The sequence below is a fragment of the Hyla sarda genome, chromosome 1 (genome assembly GCF_029499605.1).
Source record: "Hyla sarda isolate aHylSar1 chromosome 1, aHylSar1.hap1, whole genome shotgun sequence".
NCBI classification, from domain to species: domain Eukaryota; kingdom Metazoa; phylum Chordata; class Amphibia; order Anura; family Hylidae; genus Hyla; species Hyla sarda.
Genome location: NC_079189.1, coordinates 371122061 through 371149316, shown reverse-complemented (window position 1 = coordinate 371149316; position 27256 = coordinate 371122061). Strand labels below are relative to the sequence as shown.

General features: G+C 44.6%; 1 protein-coding gene across 4 annotated transcripts in view; it reads right to left on the bottom strand.

Moving 5' to 3' along the window:
• The window catches only part of PCSK5 (proprotein convertase subtilisin/kexin type 5), a 459846-nt gene that overhangs the window by 220330 nt on the left and 212260 nt on the right, over positions 1-27256 (bottom strand). For all 4 annotated transcript variants that reach the window (XM_056523317.1, XM_056523326.1, XM_056523339.1 and 1 more), the window contains exon 9: positions 9533-9633. In XM_056523317.1, the coding sequence (XP_056379292.1) occupies positions 9533-9633 (101 nt within the window). The remainder of the gene's footprint in view (positions 1-9532; positions 9634-27256) is intronic.

The following is a 27256-nucleotide window of genomic DNA, read 5'->3' as shown; positions in this document are numbered from 1 at the left end:
GTGAATTTTCGTTGCTACTTGCATCTTTTCTTGGTGAAAAATTCCAAAATTTCGTAAAAAAAATTTGAAAATGTCGCAAGTTTCTAACTTTGAAGCGCTCTGCTTGTAAGGAAAATAGACATTACAAATACATTTTATATTGATTGACGTATATAATATGTCTACTTTATGTTGGCATCATAAAGTTCACATGTTTTTACTTTTGGAAGACATCAGAGGGCTTCAAAGTTCAGCAGCAATTTTCTAATTTTTCACGAAATGTTCCAAATCTGAATTTTTCAGGGACCAGTTCAGTTTTGAAGTGGATTTGAAGTGCCTTCATATTAGAAATACCCCATAAATGACCCTATTATAGAAACTGCACCCCTCAAAGTATTTAAAATGACATTCAGAATGTTTGTTAACCCTTTAGGTGTTTCTAAGGAATAGCAGCAAAGTGAAGGAGAATATTCAAAATCTTCATTTTTCTACTCGCATGTTTTTGTAGACCCAGTTTTTGAATTTTTACAAGGGGTAATAGGAGAAAAAAGCCCCAAAAAATTTGTAACCCAAAAGTGCTCTGTGGGTGCACCAGAGAGTGAGAGTGAATTTTGCTGAAATGGTTTTTGGGGGGCAGTATTTAGGAAGCCCCTATGGTGCCAGAACAGAAAAAAAACAAACAAACACATGGCCTCCTATTTTGGAAACTACAACCCTCAAGGCACATAACAAGGGGTCCAGTGAGCCTTAACACCCCACAGATGTTTGACGACTTTTCGCCGGATGTGTAAATGAATTTTTTTTCTCAAATTTAAAGTTTAATTGTTTTGAGTAGAGAAATAAACAACAACAGAAAGAATCAAATATAGCAAAGAGAGCGACACCTCAATTCAAATGAAATGTTTTTTTCACCAAAATGCTGTTTTTCCCCCCAGGGATAATAGGAGAATATGCCCCCCAAAATTTGTAACGCCATCTCTTCTGAGTATAGAAATACCCCATATGTGGACGTGAAGTGCTCTGCTGGCGCACTACAATGCTCAGAAGAGAAGGAGCGCCATTGAGATTTTGGAGAGAGAATTTGGGTGGAATAATGATTGGGGGCCTTGTGCATTTACAAAGCCCACCGTGGTGCCAGAACAGTGCCCCCCCCCCCACATGTGACCCCATTTTGGAAACTACACCCCTCAAAGAATTTAATAAGGGGTGCAGTGAGCATTTACACCCCACTGGCGTTTGACAGATCTTTGGAAAAGTGGGCTGTGCAATGAAAATTTACATTTTTCATTTACACGGACCACTGTTCCAAAAATCTGTCAAACGCCTGTGGGACGTAAATGCTCACTGTACCCCTTATTACATTAAGTGTGGGGTCTAGTTTCCAAAATGGGGTCACATGTGGGGGTTTCCATTGTTCTGGCACTATGGGGGCTTTGTAAACACACGTGGACTTCAATTCCGGACAAAAATTTTCTCCAAAAGCCCAATGGCGCTCCTTCTCTTCTGAGCATTGTAGTTCGCCCACAGAGCACTTTACATTCACATATGGGGTATGTTCTTACTCGGAAGAAATGGGGGGGCTTTTTTTTCCTATTTTCCCTTGTGAAAATGATTATTTTTTTTTTTTTTCATTTTCCCATCCAACTTTAATGAAAATTTGGCATACACCTGTGGGGTGTTAAGGCTCACTATATCCCCCCTTGTTACGTACCGTTAGGGGTGTAGTTTCCAAAATGGGGTCAAACATGGGTATTTATTTTTTTGTGTTTATGTCAGAACCACTGTAAAATCAGCCACCCCTGTGCAAATCTCCAATTTAGGCCTCAAATGTACATAGCGTGCTCTCACTCCTAAGCCTTGTTGTGCGTCCGCAGAGCATTTTCGGTCCACACATGGGGTATTTCCGTACTCCGAGAAATTGCATGAAAAATTTTGTGGGTCTTTTTTTCCTTTTACCTCTTGTGAAAATTAAAAGTATGGGGCAACACCAGCATGTTAGTGTAACATTTTTTCATTTTTTTACACTAACAGGCTGGTGAAGCCCCCAACTTTTCCTTTTCATAAGGGGTAAAAGGAGAAAAAGCCCCCAAAATTTGTAACACAATTGCTCCCATATGTGTTAAACGTTAAACTGTTTCCTTGAAATACGACAGGGCTCCAAAGTGAGAGAGTGACTCACTAAATTAGGGATTGCATAGGGGTGGACATAGCGGTGCATGCTGTGAGTTGTACTTCTGCAACAGCTGGAGGCACACTGGTTGGAAAACCTTCAGTTCGGTTCTGTTACCTAACTCAGTATTTTTCAACCAGTGTGCCTCCAGCTGTTGCAAAACTACAGCTCACAGCATGTACTTATTGCCGAAGGGCATGCTGAGAGATGTAGTTATACAACAGCTGGAGGTACGCAACTACAACTCCCAGCATGGCGAGACAGCCGTTTGCTGTTCATGCATACTTAGAGTTGTAGTCTTGCAAGATTTAAAGGGCCACTGATTAGAGACAACCACACAGTGATATCCAAAAGGTAGCCCTCCAAATATTGCAAAACTACAAATTCCAGCATGCCCAAACAGCTGTCTGGGCATGCTGGGAGTTGTAGTTTTGCAACATCTGGAGAGCTACAGTTTAGAGACCACTGTATAGTGGTCTCCAAACTGTATCCCTCCAGATTTTGCTAGGCAACAACTCACCGGCTTCCGTGGTCTGCACTAGGGAGCCGCACATCATCGCCGCCTGCCGCCGGTAAGTGACCGCCGGTCACAGCACAGTTACCCCGTTCTCCCTGGACTACCGTGGGTGGGCAGAGCGGGGGAACCGAACATTAACCCCCGATCTGCTATTGGTAGGTCGCTTCTGACTGACCAATAGCAGGGATAGTGGGGTGGCACCCCTGCCACCTTACTCCGATCCCTTCAGGGGGATTTGGGGTGTCTTGGACAGCTCCGATCCACCTTATTTTCTGGGTCACTGGAGACCAGTATGACCCAAATTGACGACAGGGGTTTGCACGGGGTACCTGCTAAATTATTTCAGCAGGCAACCCGATCCGGTCTCTGCCCGGTGAGCGGTGGGGACTATAATTCCACGGGCGTACAGGTACACCCTGGGTCCTTAAGTACCAGGGAGCCAGGGCGTACCTGTACGCCCCGGGTCCCTAAGTGGTTAAAGGGAACATATGGGAGGGTGGTAAGTCCCTCCCATATTTGGCCATATTTGGAATGCAGGGACATTGGAGAGAGCAAACATTTGTTTGGTTTATCAATAAAATGATGAGCTGCGGTCCACACCGTGTACACCTGAGGAGGAGTACTTGTCGGGAGTTCCAGGTGATTTATCAAGGAGTGGTGTTTAGAAACTAGAAAAGGGAGTAGGAATAATTTACGAACCTCCTACCATATCGCCACAGTATCTCTAAATAGTACAGAGCGCTTCAACAAGGGTGGTAGTTTAGAGTAGGAAGTGTGGAGAAGAGCTGAGAGATCCCATGGGGTGGCTAATGCCATCTGCACATCATCGACGGCATGGAAGGAGGCACCGCGGATCCAATCCAACACAAATCGAAACAGGAAGGATAACTTATAACCTTTCAGATTAGGGAAGTTCAAACAACTATCCTGTTTGCCCAGCATGAGTTTAGAAAGGGCTATCAAAGGTCGTTTACCCGCCCAAATGAATTTTGTAAAAGCTGAGTTCAAGGACTTAACATCGGAGTGTTTTAATAATAACTATAAGATCTGCATGGGGTAAAGAAGCCGAGCAAAGCTGATAATTTTGATCAACTGACATCTGCCCATACAGGTGAGCGGGAGGTTACCCCATCTCAGTAATTCAGCTCGAATTTTGGAGAAGAGGGGGGTATATCATGCTAGGAATTTTACCCACCTTAATCCCTTAATACTTGACAGTGGAAGAGGCGACACGGATACCCAGGCCATCTACTTCTAGAAGCCAATGGGGCGGGGAAGATCCGGGACGGGAGCTTTGCTGTTATGTAGGTTTTTAGTGACACCCTGAATCTCCTCCTCTGTCACCGGGGGATTAAGTTCGTCCATCTGAGTATCCGTCAGGGAGGGGAAATTCAGACCTCTAAGAAGGGCCTCTCCAGCAGATAGGTCAGAGGGATAAACCGCATATAGATTAGAATAAAACATTTCCAGAATCTTATTGATGAGGGGGGGGATCAGTGTGCAGTACACCTTCGGGGTCTTGCAATGCTGTGATGTGGGATGAGGGGCATTTCCCTTTCGCCAAGCGGGCCATGAGACGGCCAGCTTTGTTGCCATGGTGAAAGAGGGCAACCTCAAACTCGAAACATCGTAAGCGATCCCTTCTATCAAACCAGAGCTCAAAATTAGCTTTAGCCGCCTTCCACTCTTTCCTATGTATGTCCGATGGTGAGTTAAGACAATGGGTGTATGCATCGCGTAGGCGAGTACTAGCTGTGGTGAACTGGGTGAGCGAGATATGTTTCAGGGCAGATATATGGACCATCAAGTGTCCCCTTAGCACCGCCTTTCCTGTCTCCCAATATAAGGTACAGTTTGAGCGATGGGAATCATTGTGGGCCGCAAATTCCAACCACCAGGCGCTCTAAGCAGGTCAACAAAATCGTCATTAGTCGCCAAAAAAGATGGGAATCTCCAGAGTATGTCTGTTCCCCTTGGACAGGAGAGATAAAAGTATAAGATCAGTGAAGTATGATCTATGTCTACGGATTGCACCCAGTACAAAGTTCCATACTGACAAAGAAATAGTCGATTCTGGACCACGAACATTGGATCCGGGTAAGACAATCGCCAGATGTCCTGTAAGCCCACTTGTTCTAGGAAGGGGGGAAGGACACAATCCCGAGACCTGACAGGAGGAACCAAATAATGAGGGCTATTTCTATCCACAAGCGGATCCAGGACAGTATTAAAGTCGCCCCCAAGCAACTTCCCCACGGTAGTGTCAGACTGTACCCTAGCAGCTAAGTCACTAAAAAAAGACCTGTTTTCCCCGTTAGGAGCTTAAATATTATAAAGACTAAAAGTTCCCCCATTAGGTTCCAGTTGGAGATGCGAGATTCAGCTTCAGTGTCAGTGGTGTGTGAGAGAAACGTGAAGGAAAAAGCTTTGCGAATCATTGTAAGAACTCCCGCCTTCCCCTCCTTAGCTGTAGAGCCGTGTACATGCCCAACCCATTGCTGCTGCATCCGAAAGAAATCATGTTCAGGCAAATTAGTTTCCTGCAACAGAAGTATGTCAGGGCTGAAACGTTTGAGATAACACAAAAAGAGCCTACACTTTTGTGGAGAACATAGGCCCTTCACATTCCAGGAGAGAATTTTTGCCATGTGTGGGCATCAATAATGATACCAGCCAGCAATAAGTGATAATATGGAAGTAGAGTAATTTTTTGAAGGAGGATGCTGCAGCGATGAGGTAGACGGTGAGCCCGTCCTGAGCCCAGCCCAATAGACACAACAAACACCTGTAGAGAGTAGCACATCGAGGGAGAACATAGTACTTAAAGTATCGTGTAAAATAACACTGAACAAAACAAAAGAACAATAATGCATAATAAAAACAAAAAGTAGACCAACAGGGTTTCACCCATAGGTGTACACTCTTCTTCGGGGTTGAGGACTCCCTTTTTTTGGCGACATAGAAGTATGAGGAAACGGATATAAAAAAAAACAAGAAGGTAGCTTACCCTCACCCCCTCCCGGCTGGGCCAGCACTAACCCTAACCCTGATATAAATAATAGGAAGGAACATAACCCGTTATGGATGCACATGCCAAAAAAAAGTGCGGTACAGATTGCACTAAAAGCTCTCCTGCGTTTCGCTACTTCCACAGAGAAATCCTCAAAGAGTAAGAGGCGCATGCCGTGGATTACTAGCGGTTGGGACAATCACCTGTAAGCTTGTAAAATTTCCACCTTATCGTTAAAGTTAAAGTGGGGCAAGGCTGGGCTAAAGTGGGGCAGGGCTGCAGGTGTATTTGTCGAGGAAGCAGGAGGAGGTGGACCAATCCTGTGGGCCTGTTCCACCCGGAAAGAGTGAGAGAGACCCAGGGTCTTAGGGAGGTCCCGTTCACAAAAGCTCTGCTAGTCAGGGAAGGTGACTGATTCCTTAACTTCCACAATGAGCGAATTGTTGAGACGGGACCTATTTTCCAGGTTCTCCAGCTTGTCATTTACTCTGGCCAGTTCGAGTTCTGTAGCTTTAAGGCGCCGTTCAGTAAGGACATCTCCATCCTCAATACGTGACACCCTCTGTTCCACCTCTGTGAAGCGCCCTGTATTTCCCTTCACTTGCCGCTGTAGGTTCTGCATTGTTGCTTTGAGGACCTCATCCACTAAAAGCTGGACATTAGGGGTTATTCTGAGCGCCACCTCTGCAGCCAGTTTTTGATGTAGGGCAAGGGGCAAGGCTGGGCTAAAGTGGGGCAGGGCTGCAGGTGTATTTGGCGAGGAAGCAGGAGGAGGTGGACCAATCCTGTGGGCCTGTTCCACCCGGAAAGGGTGAGAGAGACCCAGGGTCTTAGGGAGGTCCCGTTCACAAAAGCTCTGCTAGTCAGGGAAGGTGACTGATTCCTTAACTTCCACAATGAGCGAATTGTTGAGACGGGACCTATTTTCCAGGTTCTCCAGCTTGTCATTTACTCTGGCCAGTTCGAGTTCTGTAGCTTTAAGGTGCCGTTCAGTAAGGACATCTCCATCCTCAATACGTGACACCCTCTGTTCCACCTCTGTGAAGCGCCCTGTATTTCCCTTCACTTGCCGCTGTAGGTTCTGCAATGTTGCTTTGAGGACCTCATCCACTAAAAGCTGGACATTAGGGGTTATTCTGAGCGCCACCTCTGCAGCCAGTTTTTGATAATCAATGTGCACTAGAGTCTCAGGTGGTGCAGGGCTTAGCAGGCTCTGGGAGGCTATTGGGCCCGGTGTCTGTGTCCCCTGTAAGGAGCTGGTCTCCCAACAGGAGGACCTCCATGTCCATTAGCTGCTGTGAGGAGGACATTGGTGGCAGTGGCAGGAGTCTTGGCACTGCTGGTGGCTGCGCTCTTTCAGCCGCGGCCATATTGCAGGGGCTGCATGGTGTCTGAGCGGAGAAAAGCCGGGCACCGCGCTGAACATACTGGTCCATGCCTGGGAGTATGCGGAGGCACTGGGGATCATTGGGGCACCGGAGAAGCGGCAAGAAGCAGGTAGGCAGTGGGTATCAGCAGGGTGGGAGCGGGAGCTCACCTCACGAGCCTCCTACATTGGCCGCGCCGGAACCGGAAGTCCCATAGGTCATTTTCTAATGACACATTACCTTTAGTGGTGCTCATCCTTAACTGGTTATAATATATATATATATATATATATATATATATATATATATATTTTAGAGACTTTGTAACCTATTAGTTCTTGCTACCAACATAGATGATGCTAATCATAGGTGGACCATCAAATCTACACCAAACATTATAGGCAAACACAAGTATATCTATATACTATGCTATATCTAAAAGTATGTGGTAAGAGCTTTTGCGTGGAAGCTCTACTTTTCCCTTTACCAGTTTGATGTGAAAATGTAAAGGGTTTAAAAAGCTGCAAATGGAAATTCACATTTTTTCCCCCCACTTTTCTGTGATCTGAATGCCCACTGTTTGTGGGGTGTCATTTTAGTCCCTGCTTGTTATACTACCTTACAATAGTTATACTTCCTACAAGTGTTCTACATATTGCATAAACACAGTAATGTGGCAGTAATGGAACTGGAGCCAGATTATCAATCATTTTGAATTTGAAAACAAAAATATGTGTTCTAATTTTATTATTTTTTACCACTATATAAAAAGATTTTTTGAAGTCCCAAAGAAGAGATGTTTCGTAGAGAGTACAGGTGCTAAAACTCGAGTACAATGCACAGTACTCTTTAGCTTTAGGGTTATAAAGCTGTATATTAGCTTTGCTTACAAAGCTGTAAAAATTTAAACATCTTTTGGGAAAAAATTTATGTTTTGTCTTTTGTCCTTGCACTATATAGTTACATATGGCTGCATTACAGTTATATAGAGCATGCATGGCTGCATTACAGTTATATAGAGCATGCATGGCTGCATTATAGTTATATAGAGGATGTATTTAGACAGTATGTTTTGCAAATGTAAAAATGTTTACGCAGACCTCATGACAGGGGAGGAGAGGAGCTGATCATGCTCCAGAGAAAATGCCCCCATATTATTATGCATACAGGTCTTAGGGCACATTACTACACTGACTTAAAGGGGTGCTCAAGTGGAAAAAAAATGTTTTAACCCCTTAACGCAGAACGACGGGTATACCCGTCGGCTGCTGAAGTGGGTTCACGCAGAGCGACGGGTATACCTGTCGTTCACATATTTGCAGCTACTGCTGCATCTCGGGGGCTGAACTTTTCACCTCCGGTTGTCTCCGGGAGGTGAGAAGTTCTGCTTAATCATCTGGTGCCAGAAAGTTAAACAGATTTGTAAATTACTTCTATTTCAAAATATATCCCCTTCCAGTACCTTTTTGGCAGCTGTATGCTACCGACGAAATTGTTTTCTTTTTTAATTTCTTTTTTTGTCTTGATTTTTTTTAAAGAAGTAATTTACAAATCTGTTTAACTTTCTGGCACCAGTTGATAAAAAAAAAAAAAATAAATGTTTTCCACCGGAGTACCCCATTAAGCCTTTTTTATTTATTTTCTTACTAATGACAGTAACGCTTTAAACAGTAGAGATTCAATGTTCTCAGATCCCCAATAGTGGTGTAAAGAGATGGCTGGAACTGACATATACATTCACGCTCCAGATGATATAGGAAAATCACTATTTTGCTCTCCATGTGGCAACATATTAGTAAATTATTATGTATAATACTGTTTTAGAATATTCCCAGCTTAAAGATTTACTACAAAGTATTCAAAGTATTGCAGTTGGTTGGCACTGCACAGTCCGGTGCTCGTGGATAAGTAGTTATAGTAGAAATGAAGAGATCCCGGCACTCGTAATATTTTTCAATGAATTTTACTTATCAATTGTAGTATTACAGCATATATCTATATCTATCTATATATATATATATATATATATATATATATATATAGATGCAAATCAAAAAATGTTGCAGTATCTTGTAATACCTTTTTTATTGGACTAACAGAATTTTGTAGAGACCAGCTTTCGGGATTCCTCCCTTTTTCAAGTCCAAAGCAAATCTTGAACTTTGGACTTGAAAAAGGGAGGAATCCCGAAAGCTTGTCTCTACAAAATTCTGTTAGTCCAATAAAAAAGGTATTACAAGATACTGCAACATTTTTTGATTTGCATCTGCATCATTGGACTAATATGGCTACTTAAATTTACTATATATATATATATATATATATATATATATATATATATATATATATGCTGTAATACTACAATTGATAAGTAAAATTGATTGAAAAATATTACGAGTGCTTGGATCTCTTCATTTCTACTATAGATTTACTACACACTGTGATGGTTGTGTAACTATCTCCCCAGAATGAGCAGAATATATACTTACTTTGCTTCTAGTGCAAGGGCTATGATTCCAGCAGCCATAGGAGCTGACGCTGAAGTTCCAGTGTGACTGTCTGTACAACGCTGCCGAAGATCTGTGGTGATCTGAAATATAATGTTACTTTGTTTATTTTTTGCATAAATTACCTCATGTTTTTGGTAGAATTAGCTCTGTTTTTCTATTCCTAGATAACCCCTTTAGTGGATAGTTTCTCTGGTTCAAAGCTTTGCCACACATTCAGTTACACTGGAGGTCCTGTTAGGACTCTTCGTAGCAAATTCTACTGCAAATTCCAGACAAAACAGCACAACATTCATTATTTTTTCTGGTAAAATTCCAGACACCATGATGGGTCCATCGGAGGACATTGTGTTCAATGTACAGTAAGCCTCTCACCACATTTTTGTCATTGTTCTGCTCCTGTGATAAAGCAGAATAATAAAAAAAAATGGCAATGTGAACAAGGCCTAAAGCTGAAAAAATGAATTCATATTTATTGCATCTCTATATTTTACTTAGCATTCTGCTAGTGTGTTTTGGCTCCAGGAGGAGCTTTTTAGGTCATGGATGATGATCTCTAGATTACAATTGGATTTACTATTATTATTTGTAGTCATAATATTTGTAGCCAAGTTACTTCCAAGTCCTGGAAGCCATATGAATTCTCCAATGTGTCATGTGACACACTAACGAGACAGAGAAGAATATTTATGTTGATTTTTCTAGCATATGGCAATGGAAACAATGTGTTCTGATGACATACTGTATCAACTCATTGTATATACTGGCTGTGTCTCCGAGTACACCTAAAGTCATTCCTTGGAAGGCAATTGAATGGCCTCATTCTTTATCTGATTCCCCCAAGCACAGTTTCCTTTAATATTAATTTTAGGTCATAACCTATGTAGTTCCTTTCCTATTATGCAATTTATCAAATATTATATATATAACACAACACAGTTATAAAAAGCCAAGGGAACCATCCCCCTCCTTTGTGTAATATCCTTGATTCATATCCAGTAAATAATTCTGAAACATTACTATATAGGCTTCTTGAGGATTAAATGGTTTATTTTAAACATTTTATTCTGGTACATTTAGCTTTCCTGTCATTGCCAGAACATCTGTATTCAGATCACAGAAAGTTTCATACAGTACAAATCCAATATTATTGTTTTTATAACAACACTTCCGTAGTTAATTTGGAACATAATTGTATTTTTCTTTTTGATAAACATGGCAGAGTGTCGCAGCACCAGCTGGTGTCATGTGGGGGCAGAGTTTGTTTTCATAGCCTCTTTCGTAGAATTTATTAACATGCTTTTGTGTTAACAGTTTTTGGACTGCACGGCTATGTATGTGGGGTGTTTACATGTTGTGTGTGCATACAGGATCACATGTCACATCCACAAATATTCTGGCAAACGGTGAAAATTTTTATTTGCTTCTCCCAACATTTCTGGCTTTTACTTTCTTGCAAAGTATACACCTTCTAAAGGGGTTTTCCCACTAAGCAAATTGGTAAAATCAGGTGCATAACACATAATGTATAGGAAGACAAATGTGCATGTTTTTTAAGCTTAGATCACTCTACTGTTCTTCTCCTCCATGCATCTGATCTGAGACAAATTGCCAATACTTCCAGGTTGACCACCTTAGTGGATGCCACAAGGTGGTCATAACCAAGGGTAACAGGTTATCAAAACAATACAGGTATATGGGGGAATTCGTAAGTTTATATCTCTTAAACTGAACATTTTTTTTTAAATGGTGGCAAAAATGGTTGGAAATATCTTTAATTTCACACAATGTATCAGTTCAGACTTATTTTCCTATTTAAATAAACCCAATAAACCCTAGGTACAAGCATAATGAAAAGCCAGACTAACACTGTCTCTTAATTCCATCACTCCAGATCAAATATCCACTACACTGCACATTACATCACTCATGGGGTTACTCTTACAAAATTCAGTTCACAATGTGCAGACAGTAAGTCTCCACTGTATAAAGTTGTATGTCACTGTATAAAGCAATATGTCTCCTCCTCCAAACAAACCAGTTAGTCAAAAATTTAAAATAAAAACATTTTACCAAATTCATCTATCATCCATAGAATAATGAAAATCCGATGGCTTTACTTCCAGAGATGCATATTTCCTTCTAACTGATGATGATAAGAAACATTTATGTACATGTATCTAGGTTACCTCTACATGGGAAATACAGTAGTGCCATACCTACAATAACAAGCCATGCAAATACTGTCCAACCTAGTCAGTTGAAACCAACCATGTAATGGCAAAATCTTGAATATCTCAACAAAGAAGCATGGCTGGAGAGTATGAAAGACATGTTCTAACATACTAAATGATCTAAATACTCTCTGGCTAATATTATGGATTTCATAGCAAATACACACAACGCACATCTGGTTTCATGAAACATTAATACCTCAAAGAAATGAAAGGAAAACTGTCAGCTTGCTCCCACTGCACTAACCAGCAGTACTGGCCGGTAGAGCGGGGGGCACTGATCAGCTGCGCCGTTCTTGATATGCAAATTAGCTGCTAACTAGCACAGGCGGGGTCACTGACTTCATCTGGCACTGTGACGTAACCGCCGCCTGGCCCGCAGCACCACCCAGCTTATGAATATTCATATTCTCCCTCATCATCTCCCTCTCCTCCACGCTGATTTCAGGACTCCACTGCACATGTGCTGGCTTCCTGTCTACACCCGGAAGCCGCTTCAGGGCTGTGGAGTCCTGAAATCAGCGGGGAGGAGAGGGAGATGATGAGGGAGAACTTGAAAATTCATAAACTGGGTCGTGCCGCGGGCCGGGCGGCGGTTACGTCACAGTGCCAGATGAAGGCAGTAACCCCACCCTTGCCAGTTAGCAGCTAATTTGCATAATAAGAAGAAAGAAGATAACAGGTGAACGGCATGGTGGATCCGGGCATGGTATGCATCAAATTGATCGGCGTCCCCCGCACTACCAGCCAGTAATCACTGGTTAGTGCGGGGGGAGCAAGCTGACAGTTTTCCTTTAACCCCTTAAGGACCCAGCCATTTTACACCTTAGGACCCGGCCATTTTTTGAACATCTGACCACTGTCGCTTTAAACAGCGACAGTGGTCAGATGTTCCACTGCTTTTAGTTATCATTCTGATTCTGAGATAGTTTTTTCGGGACAAATTCTACTTTAACATAGTGGTAAAATTTTATGGTAACTTGCATCCTTTCTTGGTGAAAAATCCCAAAATTTGATGAAAAATTTGAAAATTTAGCATTTTTCTAACTTTGAAGCTCTCTGCTTGTAAGGAAAATGGATATTCCAAAAAAAATGTTTTTTTATTCACATTTCCAATATGCTTCAAAGTTCAGCAGCAATATTCCAATTTTTCACAAAATTTTCAAACTCACTCAAACTCACTATTTTTCAGGGACCAGTTCAGGTTTGAAGTGGATTTGAAGGGTCTTCATATTAGAAATACCCACAAATGACCCCTTATAAAAACTGCACCCCCAAAGTATTCAAAATGACATTCAGTCAGCATTTTAACCCTTTAGGTGTTTCACAGGAATAGCAGCAAAGTGAAGGAGGAAATTCACAATCTTCATTTTTTACACTCGCATGTTCATGTAGACCCAATTTTTTAATTTTTACAAGGGGTAAAAGGAGAAAATATATACTTATATTTGTAGCCCAATTTCTCTTGAGTAAGCACATACCTCATATGTCTATGTAAAGTGTTCGGCGGGCGCAGTAGAGGGCTCAGAAGTGAAGGAGCGACAAGGGGATTTTGGAGAGTACGTTTTTCTGAAATGGTTTTTGGGGGGCATGTTGCATTTAGGAAGCCCCTATGGTGCCAGAACAGCAAAAAAAAAAAAAACACATGGCATACCATTTTGGAAACTAGACCCCTTGGGGAACGTAACAAGGAATTAAGTGAGCCTTAAAAAAAAATTTCACTAAAATTTGTGTTTCCCCCCAAATTTCAAATTTTTAGCAAGGGTTAATAGCAGAAAATACCCCCCAAAATTTGTAACCCCATCTCTTCTGAGTATGGAGGTACCCCATAAGTTGATCTGAAGTGCACTACGGGCGAACTACAATGCTCAGAAGAGAAGGAGTCATATTTGGCTTTTTGAGAGCAAATTTAGCTCGGGGGGCATGTCGCATTTAGGAAGCCCCTATGGTGCCAGAACAGCAAAAAAAAACACATGGCATACCATTTTGGAAACTAGACCCCTTGAGGAACGTAACAAGGAATAAAGTGAGCCTTAATACCCCACAGGGGTTTCCCGACTTTTGCGTATTTAATTTAAAAAAAAAAATTCATTAAAATGTGTGTTTCCCCCCAAATTTCACATTTTTGCAAGGGTTAATAGCAGAAAATACCCACCAAAATTTGTAACCCCATCTCTTCTGAGTATGGAAGTACCCCATAAGTGGACCTGAAGTGTACTGCAGGGGCGCTACAATGCTCAGAAGAGAAGGAGTCACATTTGCAAACTTTGCTGAAATGGGGGGGACATGTCGCATTTAGGAAGCCCCTATGGTGCCAGGACAGCAGAAAAAAAAAAAACCACATGGCATACCATTTTGGAAACTATACCCCTTGAGGTACGTAACAAGGGGTAAAGTAAGCCTTAATACTCCACAGGGGTTTCACGACTTTTGCATATGTAAAAAAAAAAAATGTTTTTTTTTCACTAAAATGTGAGTTTTCCCAAAAATTTTACATTTTTACAAGGGTTAATAGCAGAAAAGACCCCCCACAATTTGTAAATACATTTCTTTGGAGTAAGGACATACCTTAATTTTGGATGATAATGGCTCGGCTCGGCGGATGCATAGCAGGTCTTGCTGGAGTGGGAGGGCAGTCAGGGGCCTTGAGCTTCATATGGAGCCAGGATCTGGGACCCCCCCCTCAAGGAGCGTTAATGGGGGAGCACTGAGCCCTAAAATAGGGGAACACTATGGGGGACAACGGGCCGTAACTGGGGTATACAGGTGGGGTACAGAGGCCTGTAATATGCCCGCCCCAAACCCTATGCTCTGAATCATCATTCTGGGAATGTGATGTGTGTGGCCGTCCCTAACCTGTTGCCTCAAATGCGCACCCGCTCAGGTGGAGAGAGAGCGTTGCACATTTGAGGCAACATAAAAAAGTCCTCGATGATAGTGACCTATGACCCATTTTTGAAAAAAAAAAAACACCCCCAGAGGTCTTATCAGGTTTTTTTTTTTTTTTAGGTTTTTGGGGCAATTTAGAGATTTATGGGGTTAAAAATTTTGAATGTACTCTGGACTTGGTACAATGGTCAAATTATGGAAACTTTACATAAAAAGGGAAAAATTTAGGGCTCCATGGAAGTGTGATACTCCCTGAAGCAGCCTGTGCAGAGGCCCGGATTATCTGGGCAAGTGTCACATTGATATGTGGTGTCCTTCCGAATCCCCCTCCTGAAACACACTCTGCATTTTTTCTGGGTCCGTCCCTTCTTTCCAGTGGGGGGGGGGGGGGGGAATCACACCTGGAAAGTGTTGGCCTGGGACGATCCTGGCGCCTATAACTCCAGACCCTTGGGAAGTCCGGCCTGATCTTTCCCGGTCAGCAAAGATCAGGAACCTTAGGACTTCTTCTTGTTACTGGAGGAATGTCCTTGTGTTGCCAGCGTACTGGGATAGTACAAAAGTGTTGTACATGGCAACCTGTACCATGTAGACCGCAACTTTTTTGTACCATGCCCATGTTTTCCGCATGACGTTATATGGCTTGAGGACTTGATCTGAGAGACCAACTCCCCCCATATACCGATTGTAGTCCAGAATACAATCGTGCTTGAGGACCGGTGCCACGGTACCTCGCACAGGGACAGGGGTGCTGCCGTTCCCATGAATAGTGGTGAGTATAAGGACATCCCTCTTATCCTTATCCACAGGTTATCATGGATGAGGGCACGGGACTCACCCTTGGGGATAGGCATCTGGACCAAATTTAGAGGGAGGCCTCTCTGGTTCCTCCGCACGGTCCCATAAGCGGACGTGGATCTGGCGGCAAGGGATGTGAAGAGAGGGATGCTGGTATAAAAGTTGTCCACGTACACGTGGTAACCCTTATCCAGCAATGGGTGCACAAGGTCCCAAACGATTTTCCCGCTAACACCCAGAGTGGGGGAACAATCTGGGGGTTCAATACGGGAATCTCGTCCCTCATACACTCTAAACTTGAGAGTGTACCCAGAGGTACTCTCACAAAGTTTATATAGCTTCACGCCATACCGCGCCCGCTTCGAGGGAATATACTGGCGGAAGATGAGTCTCCCCTTAAAACTGATGAGAGACTCATCTACAGAGAGGTCCCTGAGCGGTACGTAGGCCTCCAAAGTGATCGATGACCGGCCTCACTTTGTAAAGCCGGTCATGGGTGGGATCACCTCGGGGCGGACATGCAGCATTATCTGCATAATGCAGGCATTTCCGAATCGCCTCGAAACGCTTCCGTGTCATCGCCATACTGTAAAGCGGGGTCTGATAGAGGACCTCCCCGCTCCAGTACTGATGAGCACTTGGTTTTTGACCAGGCTCATATGCAGCGTGAGGCCCCAAAATGTCCTCATTTTCGCTGCATCAATGGCGCGCCATTCATTGGACCTGGCCAAAAACAAATCGGGGTGGTGGGCAATGAACTGCTGGGCATACAAGTTCGTTTGCTCCACCATGTGATTGACCAGGCTGTCACTGAAAAAAAACTTTAAAAAGTCTAGATCAGTGAAGCCAGCATGGTCAATCCGGATTCCGGAGTCGCCAACAAACTCCGGAACCCGTGGCTGTTAACCCTCTGGGGGGCTCCAGACAGCGTCATCGGAAGGGGGCTCCGGTGCACTTGTCTGGGGGGCCGGACTCCTATTACGAGCGGCATTGCCACTCGTACTAGTGTCAGCCACTGGGTCACTCTCATGGGGGGTGCGTGGCCTTGCCTGGCGGAGTCTCCGCCGCCGTACAGGGGACTCATCATCACTGCTAGATGATGAGGAGGAAGAACACAAAAAAGTAGGATCTTCCTCGTCCTCACTGGCAGATTCGGAGTCGGAGGCTAAAAAAGCGTAAGCCTCCGCTGCCGAAAATGCCCGGCGGGCCATCGCCTTTTTTCTACGGTGGCGGGGTGGTAGGGAGGGTGTGTGTGCAGGGGGGCGGGCAGGGAAGTGTGTGGTGTGTGGTGCTTGGTGTAAACTTACAGGAAAAAAAAAACAGCTGCGGCCCAAAAAAAAAGATGGGTGGCACTCCCAGCACCCTGAACCCCTAATAGGGCCCGGGGTCACACGGATCAGGTGACAGCGGACCCTTGGGGACCTATTAGGGGGTCCGATGCTCTGAGGGGAAATCCTGGTCCTTATCTTCCCGCACTGCCCTCTGACTGAACTCAGTAAGCGCACAGAGCTGGGAGAAGGAGCCGTTAACCCCTCCTCTGCCGCACTGCTATTGGCTGGACGATCGCCAGCCAATAGCAGCGTTGTTTGGGAGGTGACAGTATTGTCACCTCTCCCCAGCAACGGCAGGTGATTGGCGGTGTATCGTACACCGCCGATCACCTTTTATTACCGGGTCATCGGGTCACAATTAACCCGAATGACCGGAATCGGCGCAGATCGCTGGCGTGAATTCGCTTGCGATCTGCGCCGATCGCCGACATGTGGGGGTCCCGGGACCCCCCTCGGCATTTGCACGGCATGCCTGCTGAACGATTTCAGCAGGCATGCAGTTCCAATCTCCGCCCGGCTAGCGGCGGAGACCGGAATGACTCAGGACGTATGCATATGTCCTGGGTCCTTAAGTACCAGGTACCAAAGATGTATGCATACGTCTTGGGTCCTGAACAGGTTAAAGGAAATTATTTTGATCAATGATACATGCTTTTCTATATAGAGTAGAGGAAAAATTATTAAGTCACAATGATACAAAAAAATAACAGAATAGTTATTAACTAATTTTAGATTCAATTTAGATTACTTTTATTAAATGGCTTCGGGTGCCCTGATCATATATTTTTACACTTTCTTGATACTCCCCACTGTTTCTAAGATGAGTGTTTATAGTTTGTCTGACAATTCATGGAATCGGTCAGATGTGTCTGAATTTTATTTTAATAATGGAAGTGACTACAGTCAGGATGTGTTTACTGGCATACCAGCCACTCAATGTACTGTAGACCCTGAGCTACGGACCTTTAAATAATCTTTCTTACCCTGTCTGCAGTATAACAGGCAGTTGGTGCAATCCACAGAAAAAGAGCTTTGATTAATTTGTGCTCCATATCTTATGATTACTAAATAGTCATCAGGGTGGATTTCTGGCCAAAACTAGTTACAGTTGTTTGCCTGTGATCATGCCATGGCAGGTGTGATTGAAAGACAAGGAGCTTTTTAAGTCCCTGTCTGAAGCCAGTCAGCTTTAGGGAATCACTGCACCTCCATGTGATAGCCTAGAACACAGTGTGAAGAAGAGGATTACCGCAGGACACCTTCCACAACTTTTTTCACAGTCAGGAATCCGCCTTGATTACTATTTGGTGGTGATTAGCAAATGTTGCACTACTGAATCAACATTCTCTGTGGAATGCACAGCCCACTATACCTTAAAGGCTCATAGCACAATTTCAACACATTCTTCTGTGGATAACCAATTTCAAGTGGTGCTGACTGAACATCTAAATGGTAAGTGTATAAGCAAAGTTAAATGGGCACTGTCAGATACAAAAACTTTTTATATGTTGTACATCTTGACAAAACATTAACCTAATAAATAATATTATTTCCTTTTTATAGAAATCATGACAAGTGAAATTTCGCACAGTAAACGTTAGCATCAGTGTGAATGTGTCTTCCGCGAGACCCATTCACACTGCGGAAATTCAGATATGTAGCTGAATCTCCGCCACCACCGGCTGCCTCTGCGAGCGGAGATTCACCTACATATCTAGTGTGAACTTACTCTTATAAAATCATGGCTTTGTCCAAACTGAAGCACAGGTGGGGGTGGGCTTGCACTCCTCTGTGCTCTCTCCTGTCTGATAGTACTCCTCTGTGCTCTCTCCTGCCTGATAATTATCCCCTGTGCTATCTCCTGTCTGATAGGACTCCTCTGTGCTCCCTGCTGTCTGATAATACTCCCCTGTGCTCTCTCGTGTCTGATAGTACTTCTCTGTGCTCTCTCCTGTCTGATAATACTCCTCTGTGCTCTTTCCTGTCTGATAGTACTCCTCTGTGCTCTCTCCTGTCTGATAGTACTCCTCTGTTCTCTCTCCTGTCTGATAATACTCCCCTGTGCTCTCTCCTGTTTGATAATACTCCTCTGTGTTCTCTCCTGTATTATAGCACTCCTCTGTGCTTTCTCCTGTCTGATACTACTCCTCTGTGCTCTCTCCTGTCTGATATGGACTCCTCTGTGCTCTCTCCTGTCTCACAGGACTCCTCTGTGCTCTCTCCTGTCTGACAGTACTCCTCTGTGCTCTCTCTTTTCTGATAGGACTCCTCTGTGCTCTCTCCTGTCTAATAGCACTCCTCAGTGCTCTGTCCTGTCTGATAGTACTCCTCTGTGCTCTCTCCTGTCTGATAGTACTCATCTGTGCTCTCTCCTGTCTGATAGTACTCCTCTGTGCTCTCTCCTGTCTGATAGTACTCCTCTGTGCTCTCTCCTGTCTGATACTACTCCTCTGTGCTCAGACACACAAAGGAGTGCTAGCCCACCCTCATTTACAGGACAAAGCCATGATTTTTATAAGCCATGATTTCTATAAAAAAGGAAATTAAATGTTCTTATGAAGTATATTAGAAAGGTAATATTTTGCCAAGTTGTACCACATATGAAAAGTTTTTGAATCTGACAGTTCTCATTTAAGTTTATTTTCCAACAAGGTAACACGTTTCACATCGATAGTACACCTCTTCGTCAGGCACTTTTTGTCGTGAAATACAATATATTGTTTGAAAAATCTTTGCTTATACACCAACTGTGTGTATGTTTGGTCAGCCTCACATAAAACAAACAATCCATACAGGAATTTGTATTTTTTTCTGATTCAAGAGCAGGAATGGCTGTGGGTGGACACTTGATGTAATCTGATACTCCACACAGTGTTGTGCCTGGATTGCACCACACATTCTGATAAGCATGAAAGGAGAGATAAAAAACAAAAAAGGGGGCGCACCCTATAGAGGTATATCCACTGGTGTGCACGCTCCACCACATCAAAGTGATATACCGACCTTTGTAATTGTGGCTGCACCATAGAGTGCAGCAAGGGTGATGGCAGAGACAGTTGTAGGTACTGGCTGCTGCACTCCGACCGGTATCGGGCTCCCCGATTGGAGGCCGATGTTAGAACGTAGTGGGTTATTGCACTGGGGAAAAAATGGTTTTTGGATTTGCTGCGCAGTTTGTAGAGCAACGAGGCAAGAAACGAGCAGCACAGGACAATGAATGATTTTATTTTTGTAATAGGGACAACGCGTTTCAGCATTCATCAATGCCTTCCTCGGGTCCACTAACAATTCCCAGGAAGAGATTGTGCTGCGTGCTTGGGTGCTGGTCCAGTCAGGATGTCCGGACCAGAACCCCAACACGCAGCACAATTTGTTTCTTGGAATTTTTAGTGGACCTGAGGAAGACACTGGTGAATGTTGCGTTGTCCCTATTACAAAAATAAAATAATTTGTTGTCCTGTGCTGCTCGTGTCTTGCCTCGTTGCTCTACAATCTGCGCAGCGCCTCCAAAAACCATTTGTTTCCCCACTGCAATAACTCACTACATTCTGATAAGCAGATATCTACATGTAGTGCTTAAAGGGGTACTCTGGTGGAAAACTTTTTTTTTTTTTTTTAATCAACTGGTGCCAGAAAGTTAAACAGATTTGTAAATTACTTCTATTAAAAAATCTTAATCCTTCTAGTACTTATTAGCTGCTGAATACTACAGAGGAAATTCTTTTCTTTTTGGAACACAGAGCTCTATGCTGACATCATGACCACAGTGCTCTCTGCTGACATCTCTGTTCATTTCAGTAGAGAGCTCAGTAGAGAGCTCTGTGTTCCAAAAAGAAAATAATTTCCTCTGTAGTATTCAGCAGCTAATAAGTACTAGAAGGATTAAGATTTTTTAATAGCACCTCCACTGATCAGCCAGTTGCCAGATCAGTGGCATTCACAAATACACTGAACAGAACTGGAAGGAGACACCTCCATACATTGTGTACTGTATATGCTGGGTCACTGCAGCTCAGCTCCCACTGAAGTGAAGGGTAAACCAAAATGGCCACTACACAATATATGGAGCTGTCTACTTCTAGCTTTATTATCTGTATGTGTGGCCAGTGTAGCTATGGCAGCTGTATGGTTGGGATGCAGGGTGTCAGACAACCCTGATCAAATATTAGTTGCCTCTTTTGCAGATTGATCTTCAATTAAAAAAAAAACTTTGAATAACCACAACACAATCTCACTAGTATTGCCCCTGCATTTCAAAGAGATCTTATGTTAAACAAAATAGTGGAGGCTTCAGCTTTAGATGCATTGCTCCAGTGACATAAATGGCAAAAATAACAGAATATCAAGTCAAGCTATTCAAGCAAAATAGAGTCCAACTGATGCAATTTAATGGCATTTGCTATCAGAAAAAACAAACAAATATTTAATGTGAGGGATGACAATCTCTGTACAGCTCTCAGGAATCTGTTGGCACTATAAAACCCAGGAATAAATATAATAATAAACATCTTTTTAACCGATCACTGAAACATCAAGAAAAAAATAACTCTACTCTGCTTCCTTCTCACATAAATATTGAAAAGACTTGATGTAGGGAATTGGGAGAATCCCTCTTCCAGACTATTAGAACTAACCATGTATTAGACTTTGGCGTATACCCGTTAAACATCTGCTGTTTGATTTCTACTTTTTCTTTCTTGGCTACTGGAGAGCAAGTGGATAATACCTAGAGAATGCTCTCTGACTGGGAAATCCATCAGGACCCTTTCAAAGGGAAGCTGTTGACAGGAGTTGGGGTGTTTAAGCATAATTACCAGAGAGATCTAAAACAAGGCTTTCAGCTATAAAGCATTCACTTTCACAGAGGTCTTCCATCTATCTTAAGAAGGAAATAAGAAGGGCATAAGACCACCAACAGGCAGGAAATCTTCAATAGCTGACATGATGTTCCAAATTCAATACCACGCTGGGACAGGCTCATTAATCACAACGTGTTAGGAAGGATTGCCGGTATTAGGAAGCCAGCATGTGCGCGGGAAGTAATATGCATTATGTCTTGTCAAACATTCATATTTACTTTCACTTCAAATGGACAAATCCAACGTATATACTCAAGTGATTCTTTAAGCTCGCCTCTAGAAAAATATAAACAGGCCACATGCGAGGACCCCTACTGGGATATGTTACATGTCATCATATAAACATGACTTTAGAAACACTGAGATTTTTGTTAAGCCCCATTTACATCACACGCTGGGTTTGTTTCTGCACAAGAAATGCTTGGTGTCTTCCACTTAGTCACAGAGAAGCTCCAGACTGTTTGCTTTAATAAACTCACTGAGTGTTGGTTTTCCGGAGTTTTCCCACAATGAACATTTATCACTTGTGCTGGTATCTACAACAGTGAAAGTGTTTGTTATAACTTATGGATAACTCTAGAATTGTATGCAGCTGCAACGCACATACTGCCTGAGGCACTGAGGTCTAAGGGGTAACAGAAATGCACTTACTAGTGATCAGTGCGAGTCCCAGCAATGGGACTCCTAACAATCTAACACTGATCACCAATACTGGGGATATTTTTCAAAATTTATAATAGTAAATACATACATACATACTGTCACGATGCCGGCTGGCAGGAGGTGGATCCTCTGTGCCAGAGAGGGATAGCGAGGACCGTGCTAGTGGACCGGTTCTAAGACACTACTGGTTTTCACCAGAGCCCGCCGCAAAGCGGGATGGTCTTGCTGCGGCGGTAGTGACCAGGTCGTATCCACTAGCAACGGCTCACCTCTCTGGCTGCTGAAGATAGGCGAGGTACAAGGGAGTAGGCAGAAGCAAAGTCGGACGTAGCAGAAGGTCGGGGGCAGGCGGCAAGGTTCGTAGTCAGGGGAGATAGCAGAAGTTCTGGTACACAGGTTATTAAACACACAAAACGCTTTCACTAGGCACAAGGGCAACAAGATCCGGCAAGGAAGTGCATGGGAGGAGGTTAGATATAGTCAGGGACCAGGTGGGAGCCAATTAAGCTAATTGGGCCAGGCACCAATCATTGGTGCACTGGCCCTTTAAGTCTCAGGGAGCTGGCGCGCGCGCGCCCTAGAGAGCGGAGCCGCGCGCGCCAGCACATGACAGCAGGGGACGGGAACGGGTAAGTGACCTGGGATGCGATTCGCGAGCGGGCGCGTCCCGCTGTGCGAATCGCATCCCCAACGGCCATGACAGAGCAGCGCTCCCGGTCAGCGGGACTGACCGGGGAGCTGCAGGGAGAAAGACGCCGTGAGCGCTCCGGGGAGGAGCGGGGGCCCGGAGCGCTAGGCGTAACAGTACCCCCCCCCTTAGGTCTCCCCTTCTCTTTGTCCGGTAACTGCCTCCCCTGGGATGAGGACACCGGGAAAGGATGGAGGGATTCCTCAACGGCAGGCAGAACCGCAGGAGTAGGAATGGGGAGAGAGGGCAGAGGGCGAGACCTGGCACGGGGCAGTGTGACACCAGGACGAGGGCCATGAGGGGACACAGAGGCTTGCCTGATGGGACTGGGAGGGGGGGAGGGGCATTTCCTGTGGCAGGCAGAGTCCTTAATGACCTTAGGGGGACCGGATACAGGAGGAACCACAGGGTCACGGCAGGGAGTACTGGGAACCGGTTGAAGGCAGTCCTTGGAACAAGAGGGACCCCAACTCTTGATCTCCCCAGTGGACCAATCCAGGGTTGGGGAATGGTGTTGAAGCCAGGGTAGTCCAAGGAGAACTTCAGAAGTGCAATTAGGAAGGACAAAAAATACAATTTCCTCGTGATGAGGTCCGATGCACATTAGGAGGGGCTCCGTGCGGTAACGCACGGTGCAATCCAACCTGGCTCCGTTGACCGCGGAAATGTGGAGTGGCTTGACAAGACGGGTCACCGGAATGCGGAATTTATTCACAAAGGACTCCCGAATAAAATTCCCAGAAGCTCCAGAGTCCAGGCAGGCCACGGCTGAGAGGGGAGAGCTGGCTGAAGTAGAAATCCGAACAGGCACCGTGAGACGTGGAGAAGCCGACTTGGCATCAAGAGACGCCACACCCACGAGAGCTGGGTGCGAGCGAGCGTTTTCCAGACGTGGAGGACGGATTGGGCAATCCACCAAAAAATGTTCAGTACTGGCACAGTACAGACAAAGATTCTCTTCCTTACGGCGATTCCTCTCTTCCAGGGTCAGGCGAGACCGATCCACTTGCATGGCCTCCTCGGCGGGAGGCCTAGGCGCAGATTGCAGTGGAGACTGTGGGAGAGGTGTCCAGAGATCTAAGTCTTTTTCCTGGCGGAGCTCTTGATGCCTCTCAGAAAAACGCATGTCAATGCGAGTGGCTAGATGAATGAGTTCATGCAGGTTAGCAGGAGTCTCTCGTGCGGCCAGAACATCTTTAATGTTGCTGGATAGGCCTTTTTTAAAGGTCGCGCAGAGAGCCTCATTATTCCAGGATAGTTCAGAAGCAAGAGTACGGAATTGTATGGCGTACTCGCCAACGGAGGAATTACCCTGGACCAGGTTCAGCAGGGCAGTCTCAGCAGAAGAGGCTCGGGCAGGTTCCTCAAAGACACTTCGAATTTCCGAGAAGAAGGAGTGTACAGAGGCAGTGACGGGGTCATTGCGGTCCCAGAGCGGTGTGGCCCATGACAGGGCTTTTCCAGACAGAAGGCTGACTACGAAAGCCACCTTAGACCTTTCAGTAGGAAACTGGTCCGACATCATCTCCAAGTGCAGGGAACATTGCGAAAGAAAGCCACGGCAAAACTTAGAGTCCCCATTAAATTTGTCCGGCAAGGACAGGCGGAGGCTAGGAGCGGCCACTCGCCGCGGAAGGGGTGCAGGAGCTGGCGGAGGAGATGGTTGTTGCTGCTGTAGCTGCGACTGTACTTGCTGTAGTTGTGACTGGAGTTGCTGTGTCATGGTGGTCAAGTACGACAGCTGGTGATCTTGTTGCGCTATCTGTTGCGACTGCTGGGCGATCTGACGAGCTTGCTGGGCGACCAGCGTAGGGAGGTCAGCGACAACTGGCAGAGGAACTTCAGCGGGATCCATGGCCGGATCTACTGTCACGATGCCGGCTGGCAGGAGGTGGATCCTCTGTGCCAGAGAGGGATAGCGAGGACCGTGCTAGTGGACCGGTTCTAAGACACTACTGGTTTTCACCAGAGCCCGCCGCAAAGCGGGATGGTCTTGCTGCGGCGGTAGTGACCAGGTCGTATCCACTAGCAACGGCTCACCTCTCTGGCTGCTGAAGATAGGCGAGGTACAAGGGAGTAGGCAGAAGCAAAGTCGGACGTAGCAGAAGGTCGGGGGCAGGCGGCAAGGTTCGTAGTCAGGGGAGATAGCAGAAGTTCTGGTACACAGGTTATTAAACACACAAAACGCTTTCACTAGGCACAAGGGCAACAAGATCCGGCAAGGAAGTGCATGGGAGGAGGTTAGATATAGTCGGGGACCAGGTGGGAGCCAATTAAGCTAATTGGGCCAGGCACCAATCATTGGTGCACTGGCCCTTTAAGTCTCAGGGAGCTGGCGCGCGCGCGCCCTAGAGAGCGGAGCCGCGCGCGCCAGCACATGACAGCAGGGGACGGGAACGGGTAAGTGACCTGGGATGCGATTCGCGAGCGGGCGCGTCCCGCTGTGCGAATCGCATCCCCAACGGCCATGACAGAGCAGCGCTCCCGGTCAGCGGGACTGACCGGGGAGCTGCAGGGAGAAAGACGCCGTGAGCGCTCCGGGGAGGAGCGGGGGCCCGGAGCGCTAGGCGTAACACATACCAAATGAACCAACACCTACATTAGGGAACCCAACCGAACAAAATGTATTCCATTAAAAAATACATCTTTATGCATCAGAATATAAAACATGCAATATGTGTATTGGTGCTAGGGAGCTTCTCCCTAGCCTAGCACCAATACACATATTGTATTTTTGGAGTATGTTTTTTTAGGTGGTTTTACAGTGATCCACCTAGGTGTATATAGGCTGCTTGGATATACATCATTTGCGACGGTGCTATTAACATAGTGTAGAGAATATAAAACATGTATAAATACATCATGCAGAGGAACAGATAGTAGTGTAGTGTGTTGGCTCATATATCAAAGTGGGCCTATGGGTAGCGATGGATGCAATAAAATATACTTATATACAAGTATTCCACACTATGCGTTCCTGTATATCTAATGAGGCATAAAACGAAATACTGGTGGTGTGCAAGGTTTTTACATGTGCTAGCGGGTGTGACATAAGGAGAGAGAGGCTTTACGCCCCAGAATCCACACCTTTTGTTGTTGATTAAAGCCACCTAATTACATAACAAAGGTGGCATTTGTTATAGGGACACTAACCACTGCTATACTGTGTGGGCAGTTTTATAGGGTAAGTAAAGTGACAGGTGCACTTTAACCCTTTAATGATGAAGGGTTGTTTTGGCGTTAATTACCAGGCAAATTTCAGTTTTGTTACTGTGTTTTCTCCTTGCCTTTTAAATTCATAACTCAGTTTTTCCCCTTCAGGCCATATTTGGGCTTGTTTTATGTGGGAAAATGTTTACTTTTTCTTGGGCGAAATTTTACTAAAAAAGATTTTTCAACTTTTGGTGTTTACGCAGTGAACTTTACGGTGGATGTGCGGCTATGTTTCTCTATTTTTGTTGTACATTTGTAGTCTCTCCCTTCTTCCATGGATAGCACTCCACTCCACCCATTCAGCCCAGGCGTTTTTAATTCGCAGGAGACTGCATAAGGGTTTCCTCCTTACATTCTCCCAGCCATCTGGTAGGGAGCACATGGTAAGTGTTCACACTGGTGTGGTTCGCTGTGGCCGCCATTGTTTCTGTGATGCTATGTCTGTGGTGTGACCCAAAGCTAGGGATTTGGTCGGGCAGCAGTGGCCACTGGGTTGTTCCCCTTGAGGGCATGGTGTGTCGGAGGCAGTGGTCGCCGCCCTGCACTATGCAAGTGTTAGGTTAGGGACCCACTCTGACAAGGTTGCCTTGACGTGGCGAGTGGGCATGTACTTTTTGATCTAAATGTATACTAACAACCTGTTAGTTTTTTAAATTATGCTGAGAAGCAATTAGATCAAAATACAAACTGTGGATGTGCGGCTATGTTTCTCTATTTGTGTTGTAAAATGACATATTTTTATTTTGTAGATCCGTAGGATTACAATGATACCCAACTAATATAGATTTTGTGATATTTTACTACTTTAAAAAAATTATAACTTGAGTACTTAAGAAAATAAGTATGCTCAAATTGAACTCTTCTGACTCCTATAACAATTATTTTACTAATAATATATATATATATATATATATATATATATATATATATGTAGTATTGTATAAATTTTTTGTGCCATGATCTGTAGTTTTTATCGGTAACATTGTTATGATGGGCCTTTTTGATTGCTTTTTATTCAGTTTTTTCTGGTA